A 10,560-nucleotide genomic window follows, 5' to 3' on the forward strand; every position below is an offset into this window, starting at 1 on the left:
CAAACACACACACGGTCGGACACACAAGCGCACACACATTCACACACGTGTACACACACACGCACACACACACGCACACACACGCACACACACACGCACCCACAGACGCACACATACCTACACACGCACGCACACCTATTTGTTTACGGTTTTTCTGTCCTCTTGGTTTACATTTTCCACACCAGCTCCCCGTGACATCATCAGATCACCATGGAATCAAGGAAGCCATGGAGTGGTGAAAGAGGGCCGAAATTTCACAAAGGGCTACAAAAATAGAAAAATACCAGATTGCCCCCCGCCCCCTCCCCTGCAGGAGGTCTCCATGCGCTTGGGAACGAGACGGCACGTCAGGGAGGTCTGGGGGCTGTGCTTCAGCGCTGCGGCGGTAACGGCTCACCGCTGCCGTCTGAGAGGGCGTTGTGTATTTTTATCCTGGGCGGAGTGCGACTAACCGGAGCTCTTCAAGAGCAGCGTGACAGGAGCGCATCACCGCGGCTATCTGCCGCCTCTCAGGTGGACCTCCGCCTCTCTATGCTACGAACACGCTCTCTCACCAAACACAAAGAGAGCTGTCCTCCGCAGCCCCGCCGGCGAGCTGCCAGTCAGTATAACAGATCTGTGTGACTGACATCGTTACACACAGCCTTTACTTTCACTTTCAGGTTGGATATGCAATGTTCAGAAAGAGAAAGTCCTTGTCTGGGCTTGTGAGGTAACCTCTCGCTCTGAACTCGTTTGTCAACCGCCCCTCAACCGAATGACAACATCCTATTTGTATGTAAATGTCAGCAAGTACATAATAGAAAAACAACCTTATTCATTACCCATATGCGGGACGGTTATTGCTTCGGTGCGGTAATGCAAAACAAACCCTGAACAAAAGTGATTGGAAAAGTAACGCAACATGAGTTTTTTTATGACGACAGGACTGTGTAATGCGTTATGCCCCTCATATATTACATGAGTACAGCGCACACTTCAGAATCACACACCACTCTAATCACATCCTCAGTGGGCCTCAAATTACCGGCGGGGATCATGAAACAGTGAAGACAAAATCAGGGCTACAAGAAAGCAACTCACACAAGGACCCAGGACGTAAACCTTGCTGTGAGGAGGATTTGTTGCAATAAGCCTATGTTTCATCTCTTCAAGCTCCAGACAATGTGTTGTGGGAATGGTGACCTAATCACATATCCGCCGATCGCAGGCCCCTGGCCCCCAGGCCCCAAGGCCCCCCAGCCCCCCAGGCCCCGAGACCCAAGGCCCCAGATCCTAAGGTCCCCAGCCCCCAGGCTCCCAGACCGCCAGGCCCCAAGATTCCAGGCCCTAAGGTCCCCATCACCCAGGCTCCAAGGCCCCCAGGCCCGAGGCCCCCAAGACCGGCCCTGTGGCAAGCAGAAAGATCTGCCTTCTTGCCCGATGTGGCAACAAGACAATAACTATATGAGCCAATACCCACCCAGTCAAAAGCAGACCTCTATCCACACCATTAGAGAATGTGTCGAACGCAGTTTAGGTTGTAAAATATGAGACATTATCAGATATGAACTCTGACATCTTTTAAAAGTCCCATTCTGAAGATCCCAAAGAAAGTCCTTATTTTTGTCTATATTATGTCATTGCTGGGTATGAGCAGTGCACACGGCCACCACAGTGGATTTGACGTGTGTTTACAATGTAATAAGAGGAAGTGTTTTACTAGGAAAAACATCATTCATGGGTGTTGGATGACCGTTTGCTGTTTTGCCTGTTCATGATATGGTTACAAACGTCAACAAGTTGAATGTAACTTGAATAGCATTTAATTCCTAATCCATACAGAATATACAATAAAATATAGGCAGATTGTGTTATTTTATTGTGTTTAAATTCATTCTCCTCTATGGACAAGGCAGATCCTCTGGCCCTTGTGTGGCCGGCCACTCTAGATGGGGGGGCTGAGAGGACCCGGTCCTTTGTGTGAGATCCTTGAGATCCCCCCCCCATGACTCCTCCTCACCAGGCGGTGTGGGGCTGTGGGGGCAGGGGACTGAGGGAGCAGCCTGTCTAGGAAAGAGCTGACGTGTACGGCTGAGTTGGGGCGCCCAGCGATGGCTTGAAATGAGTCCACGTTGGACTGGAGCTATTACTCCTGTTGGACAGAGAGAAGCCCATAGACTCAATGGTGGACCAGGAGAGCATTTTGTAACCAGGATGAGACCAGCTTCCAGCAGCGGCTATAGCTGGTCCGGGACGCCATCATGGAATGAGAGCCACCAAATCCATCTAGAGTGGCAATAGCCTCAGAGGGAAGTAGAGGAAGCAGACAGCGTCAGTGAACTGGTAATGAGTATCAACATTCAGTCGCGTTGAGAGACGATCTGCACGCTTTCCAAAGCCATGAGCTAAGTGTGGAAGGACTATGACCAGAGAGTCCAGGTCATGTGAGTCTCTCCATGCCAGGGAGGGGGTCGACAGACTGTGACCAGAGAGTCCAGGTCATGTGAGTCTCTTCACGCCAGGGAGGGGGTCGACAGACTGTGACCAGAGAGTCCAGGTCATGTGAGTCTCGCCATGCCATGGAGGGGGCCGGTGACGGGAGACAATTCAGCCATCCTCGTCAGCAAATACGGGTTCAAAAGAATCACATCATGACACAGAGGAGGCATCAGCCCGACGTCTGTTTTACTCCCACATTTACATAACACCAACAGACAGCCAAAACATCATTCGGGCATAACATAATGAGAGCAGCACAATAGAAGGAGGCTATAACTCGATGCCTCACTGATGAGCCAGTGTAGACACGGCGTGGGTCGTAGGATGACAACGTCGTAAAACAGAACAACTAATACTTCAATATCAATGCATGCCCCCATAACCTGTGTTTCATTGTTATTTCATGACTTTGTGTGAACCCTCAAAAGAGGATTGTAAGCCCGATCAAAGTCAGATTACCTTGTCTCTATTTACTGATCATTTTGGGGGTTTATTACATTGGCCCGGTATGCATATTTGTAATATTTCACGGCCCGGTTTGTTCATTGTCTGTTAACACTGGTTCAGAACCCCTGGTCAAAGGGACTCATTTGGACAACAATGTTGTATTGAATTGGTCCAGTATTGAGTGAAAACACTGCAGCCATAATACAGGAAAATGGGCGGCATTGTAATCCTTTGGGGCAATCACACCCCATCAATGGCCGCCTCTATAGCTGATTTTGTCTGACAACATCATGAAAAGGATCCCTACAACAAATATAACTTGTTTATTTAGCTTTCGATTGATCCGGTCTGTTTGTTATTGTGTCCAAGTCTCTTAAAGGAGAAGACTGGCGAGAGGGTAGTTTTTTCATGAAGAGAACTGTGGAAACATGCACACTGGAGAGAGCTGAGTTCTGTTGTGACTACAGAAAGCGTAGCTTTGTCTAAAAGATTTAAGTGAAGGAGAGTTGATATTGTAATGATAAAACAACATTTACTGCAACAACTAGTGATGTATGAATAATTTGTTCAAAAATAATTAAGCTTTGGTGCGATCAAGACTGGGTTGGAAACAATAACAAACAGACCAAGCGAAGGAAAAGAAAACATTTTTATTTTTATATAATTATATAATTTAAGAATATAATCTGTAGCATAAATAGCATAGATAGCACTTTCAGGTGGTAAATTGAAGGACGCTAATTCTCGATACTCGATACTGGACTGATTCAAGATTTTTTGACCACATTGGTCCCTTTGACTGAAAATGATCCAAAAGAGGATCCAGATTGAAAGTATGGCCTTAGTCATATATGAACAGTGATGCTTAATGTCCTTGATTAGTCTTGTGCTAATTAGACAAATAAAATGCTGAATACCAAAAATACATAAATAAACAACAAAAAGACAAAAGAAAAAGGAAAACTAAGTAAATGAAGTAACTTTTCCACCAGTATTTGTCATTGATTGTGAATTAAAAGCTAAATTCAAAAGGTAGATATTGAATGACCATTGAAGGATGTCACGGCTGCCACCTGTTGTTCGTAGGTTAGTTGTTCTATGGTCTGAAGGCAAAGATGGAGAAACTATGTGCTGCAATGTGTTAATGACTACAGATATAAGAGCTTTACATGCAAGTCAAACTGATTCTAAAAGCCCAGGGAGCTAGTGTAGCATAGCTACAACTGGAGCCTCTACATTTGAGACAGGAGCCACGGGCCACATTTACGGACCCATTGTATACTGTCATACTGTATACTGTCATACTGTATACTGCAGGGATTTAACTCAGAGTCTAAGATACCGCAAGTTATTTCCACACAGACCCGAGAAGCAGACTCATACGTCTCTCCAACAATACATTCCTCTTTCCTTTTGGCCCGAGTAGATCTATTTCAGTTTTATCATTCTTTGCTTTGATGACCTTGCTCCATTTATGTATTGAAATAAGGCAGGATCTCCTCTCTCTGTACAGAGGGAGGAGAAATGGGCCAAGCCAACTTCCTTATGTGATACCCAAAGCGTCACATCGTTCTGATACATGATCTCCAAGACTTTCCTTTCAGTAATATACAAAGGTAACAAGCTCAGAAAATGTGCAGAGACACCAACCACATTTTTCACGTGATCGATGAGAATGTCATACCTTTATTTGATCGACACATCATTGCGCTGTCTGATCAATGAAATAGTGTAGGGCAGCGGGTGTGTTTGTGCGATTTATTTAAAGCGTACTTACTTAAGCGTGCAAGTTATAAAACACATAAAAATTGCTCCCATGTCACCTCCCGGGCTCCGTAGATGGGTCTGTTATCATCAAAATTATGTTTATTTTCCCTGTGTGTGATGACCATGTTCCCTGTGTGTGTATGATGTCATACCATATTACCTTTGGGTGATGTCATACCATATTACCTTTGGGTGATGTCATACCATGTGACCTGTGTGTGATGTCATACCATGTTACCTGTGTGTGATGTCATAACATGTTCCACTGTGTGTGTTTGTGTGTGTGTGATGTCATACCATGTTCCCTGTGTGTGTGTGTGTGTGTGTGTGTGTGTGTGTGTGTGTGTGTGTGTGTGTGTGTGAGTGTGAGTGTGTTTGTGTGTGTGTTTGTGTGTGTGTGTGTGTGTGTGTGTGTGTGTGTGTGTGTGTGTGTGTGTGTGTGTGTGTGTGTGTGTGTGTGTGTGTGTGTGTGTGTGTGTGTGTGTGTGTTTGGATGTCATGCCATGTTCCCTGGATGTTCTTTTCTCAAAGGGACTCAATGTAACGTTCTGGGAATCAATGCAGATTCTTTGTATGATGAAGGTGTATCATTTAATGTTTTGCTGTCAGCACAATAGGTGAAGGGGTAACTGCGATCGTTTACCTGCAGGGGGCAGTGTGCAGGCTTTAGGTTGATGGGAGATGGAGGGCAGGATTGTCCTGCCTGGGGGGCTTCCACCAATCAGGTTGGAGCGGTGGACCCTGGCGGCAGCAGGGGACTGGGGGATGCTGGGAAGGGTCCGCGATTTAGCCAATAGAGGCCTCTGCAGGGTTCTCTCCAGCGACCTGGTTGGACAACAACAAGCCAACCAGAGCTTAGGGATGGATGGAAACAAGGCAATGAAGGGGTATGGCACACAAAGAGGAATTCAAAGTCACACACACACACACACACACACACACACACACACACACACACACACACACACACACACACACACACACACACACACACACACACACACACACACACACACACACACACACACACACACACACACACACACACACTAGGGTGAAGTGAAGAGCTCTTCAGCATGGATCAATAACTGAATGACTAAAGCAGTCTTGCAGCAGATCAATGATAATATCATCGCCATAGAACAGTATGGACCAAACAACCTTATATTACTACGCACCAAAGACATCAGATATACAGCAGACGGCTACACCTAAACACCATACACATAAGACATCAATTTAGCATGTAGAAGCTACTATCCAGACCGCCTTGCATATGTGTATTTTAGAAGCATGTCATCAAGGAGCAGGTAGGGGTCTGACAGTGAACACAGAGACCGGTCATTAGGAGCAGGTAGGGGTTTGACAGTGACTACAGAGACTGGTCATTAAGGACCAGGTAGGGGTTAGACAGTGAATACAGAGACTGGTCATTAAGGAGCAGGTTGGGGTTAGACAGTGAACACAGGGACAGGTCATTAAGGAGCAGGTTGGGGTTAGACAGTGAACACAGAGACAGGTCATTAAGGAGCAGGTTGGGGTTAGACAGTGAACACAGGGACAGGTCATTAAGCAGCATGAAGGGGCTAGCTAGACAGTCAATACAAAGACAGGTCATTAAAGGAGCAAGTAGGGGCACCTTGTTGGAACAACTACTAGACTATCCTATGCAGACAACCACAGTTCCATGCATTCCACTGCAGACAGCTCCATCAGAAACTCACTAGAGACCAATGATTAAACATTCAAAATTCAGCGTAATGTCAGTCTCAAATATCTCCAAAATGATATGTTTTAAGTTGGATTTAATCAAAGACTGATAAAGTTGTTCTTTATAAATATTTGGACAATTCACACTGAATTAAATTCCTTGTAGCCTCTGTGACGGTTTTAATACAGATGGTGAGAGCATAAGGTTGCATATGGCGGTTTACATTCAGAGACAGGGAGAAGTAATGATGTTGATAGTTCAAGTCCTCGCATGACATTTTTAGCGTTGTGTGTCTGAGGAACACCACATTATCGTCCCCTCTCCAGCTGCCTGCTAGAAGGCTTCCCGCCTCAATGTTTCTGTCAGATAATGATGCATGCTGGGAATTGGGAAACGTTCAGAGCCAGCCTCACTTCCACGTGTTTATAAACAAACATACGCCATTTTGTTTTTCAGGGGCCGCAGCGGGGGAACTAGTTTGAGTCTCACTTTATGTTCGCTGTTCTTTGATTTTTCTTGCTTACTTTCTTTCTTCTTTTTCTTCTTTCCATTATATTTCTAGTATGTACGTTGTGATGCTGACTGAAAAGGTTCTCTATACGGCAGGGTTCCACTCTGTAGGAGAGCCTCAGAGCCGGATAAGGCCCTGAGCTGGTTCCTGTGATTGTTGCCGTGCTAGCCTGCTTCTTAGAAGGTGCTTGGTTAAACTACTAAAGTACCTCAGTCTTTTTCCCATCATCAGGTTGAGAAGGATTTTGTTGAGACAGCAAGCCCTCGATATCAGGTCGATATGCACAAGGTACAATTTCAAATATATAAAAGTTCAGAAGGTAACAGCAGTATGATTATATCAAGTAAATTCAACTTCTGCTCCCACAGCAATTTCGGTTGAAAAGGATATCTGAAATTGTTTTACTCCCCACAGTCCAAATGGAGAGGATGGATTGGATGATTGAGTCGGCGGTGGACAGCTTTATTCTTTAGTTTGGACTCACTCAGAGAGGATTCACCAACGTGACATGCTGCACTCAACCCTCTAGGTCTCAACACACTACCACAGCTGGCCCTCTGACTGACACCCTGGCCCTCAGCATGGAGCTGGTGGTCTGATCCAGAGCGCACACAGCACCACCCAACACCTCCACAACATGAGCCCATGCTCTGACGGAGCACACACAGCAACACCCACCACCTCCACAACATGAGCCGGTACCTTCCTACCTCCACCACAAAAACAACTTATTGTAGTATAAGTATAAGTGTAGTATTATTTTCTCTATTATGCTCGCTAACACCTACTTCTGTTCAAATATTTGGTCACGAATATTTAGATAGAATGTAGCTAATAATAATTCATATAATTAGAATTACAATTGTGAAGATGTGAATGGCATCTTCACTGCGTTGAACATGTTTTAAAAGATTCACGTGTTCCTGTCCGGCTGTTAGCCCTGTAGTAGTCTGCAGCTGTGGCTCATAGGTTAATTGAGCCACACCCATTCTGGTGCTCCTTAAGAGGGCCAGAATGGGTGTGGCTCATAGGTTAATTGAGCCACACCCATTCTGGTGCTCCTTAAGAGGGCCAGAATGGGTGTGGCTCATAGGTTAATTGAGCCACACCCATTCTGGTGCTCCTTAAGAGGGCCAGAATGGGTGTGGCTCATAGGTTAATTGAGCCACACCCATTCTGGTGCTCCTTAAGAGGGCCAGAATTCTAGACTGGAGCGAGGCTTGAGTTGTGCAAGTGACTCAACTCTGTGGTATTGTTTTTAAGTACAAATATGTTTTTACCAACAACATTGTGCGTTAAGGAAACGTTGAGGGTCTTTGGGGAAAGCTTTCACTACAAAGCCCAGGATATGGTATTTTGTGGTCAACAAGGATTACAGCATCCATTAACTCAACCTGCAGATGGATTCTGAGTTTATCTTTTCAGTGACCAAACAAGAAATCAATTGCGAATTGAACCCACTAAGGAAAGAAGAGACCGTTATTATTTTGCGACAAAATGCCACACAAGCAAACAAACATTAATTTACGATGACAATCACCCTAACAAGGTTAGGAAAGTTAATCACAATAAAAAGTGTTTAATCAAAACCTCAGCAAAATCACACACACTGACAAACATAGAACAAACAAACCAACACAGACAAAGACACACACACACACACACACACACACACACACACACACACACACACACACACACACACACACACACACACACACACACACACACACACACACACACACACACACACACACACATACAGAGAACAAACAAACCATCACAGACCAAGACACACACACACACACACACACACACACACACACACACACACACACACACACACACACACACACACACACACACACACACACACACACACACACACACACACACACTCGTTCCAGCACCTGATCTGACATCAGGCCCCCATCGCTCCACTCAGCGTGTGTTATTGTGATCAGACCTCAGGTCAGACCGCCCCAATAAGCATGTATTTCACGCTGCTTGTGTCCATTGCTATGGCCAGTCATCAGAGAGCGGGACTGCCTTAAGGAGGGCTTCACCCCCCCAAGCCTTTACAGAACGCTGACATCACAGGTTCCTTGGGCTTTTCATTTGAAACGGAGCATGTTGCGAGACACATCACGGCTTTGGTGTTGAACGCAGCAAATCTGTGCGATACATGATGCTTTCACTTTGAAAGAGGCAAAAGGTCCTTCCAGTAGAATCACAAACGTTTGAGACAACGGAATAGATGCACAAGGAAACAAATGTACTCATGGATATGCACAGACCAACACCAGCACACATTCAGTGTTAATAGGCATTGTTGTCAGTGGCCAATAATGACCTGCATGATTACATGCACAGCACACACACACACACACACACACACACACACACACACACACACACACACACACACACACACACACACACACACACACACACACACACACACACACACACACACACACACACACACACACACACACACACACACACACACACAATTGACTTAATAAAGCATTACTAATGGTAGAAAAGTAAACACTCACACACACAAACACACACACACACACACACACACACACACACACACACACACACACACACACACACACACACACACACACACACACACACACACACACACACACACACACACACACACACACACCAAGACTTATGGAAGTCCCACAAGCCCATCATTACATGGGTAATACACTGGACTGAACGCCCTGGACCACTCAGTCACCGTGCCAACCTGTTGCTAGGCAACCAAGAGGAAAGGAGGAGAGGGGGGAGGAGAAGAATGGAGAAGGGAGAAGGGGGGAAGCCGAAGAGGGAGAGTAGAGTAGGAGGGCAGAGTGGAAGAAAAGAGGAGAGGGATAGAAGGAAGAGTGGAGGAGACCAGGGGAGAGGAGGAGAGGAGAGGAGGAGACCAGGGGAGAGGAGGAGAGGAGAGGAGAAGACCAGGAGAGAGGAGAGGAGAGGAGAAGACCAGGGGAGAGGAGGAGAGGAGGAGACCAGGGGAGAGGAGGAGAGGAGAGGAGAAGACCAGGAGAGAGGAGAGGAGAGGAGAGGAGAAGACCAGGGGAGAGGAGGAGAGGAGGAGACCAGGGGAGAGGAGGAGAGGAGAGGAGAAGACCAGGAGAGAGGAGAGGAGAGGAGAAGACCAGGGGAGAGGAGTAGAGGAGGAGACCAGGGGAGAGGAGGAGAGGAGAGGAGGAGACCAGAGGAGAGGAGGAGAGGAGAGAAGGAAGACCAGGGGAGAGGAGGAGAGGAGAGGAGGAGACCAGGGGAGAGGAGGAGAGGAGAGGAGGAGACCAGGGGAGAGGAGGAGATGAGAGGAGAGGAGGAGATACAGGAAGAGAATAGAGGAGGTGGGGGGTAGCAGAGGAGGAGAGGATAGAGGAAGTAGGGGATAGGAGAGGAGACTAGGGGAGAGGAGAGGAGAAGATACAGGAATAGGATAGAGGAGGGTGGGGGATAGGAAAGGAGGAGAGGCGGAGAGGATAGAGCAGGTGGGGATAGGAGTGGAGGGGAGGAGCAAAGGATAGAGGAGGTAGGGATCAGAGAGGAGGCGAGGAGGAGAGGATAGGGGAGGTGGTGGATAGGAGAGCAGAGTAGAACAATC

General features: G+C 46.6%; 1 protein-coding gene across 1 annotated transcript in view; it reads right to left on the reverse strand.

The window, feature by feature from the left end:
• Positions 1-10,560, reverse strand: part of LOC130371687 (uncharacterized) — a 50,741-nt gene that overhangs the window by 16,754 nt on the left and 23,427 nt on the right. Inside the window, exon 3 of the mRNA XM_056577545.1 lies at positions 5,339-5,520. Within this exon, the coding sequence (XP_056433520.1) occupies positions 5,339-5,520 (182 nt within the window). The remainder of the gene's footprint in view (positions 1-5,338; positions 5,521-10,560) is intronic.

This window comes from Gadus chalcogrammus, chromosome 18 (genome assembly GCF_026213295.1).
Source record: "Gadus chalcogrammus isolate NIFS_2021 chromosome 18, NIFS_Gcha_1.0, whole genome shotgun sequence".
Classification (NCBI taxonomy): Eukaryota; Metazoa; Chordata; class Actinopteri; order Gadiformes; family Gadidae; genus Gadus; species Gadus chalcogrammus.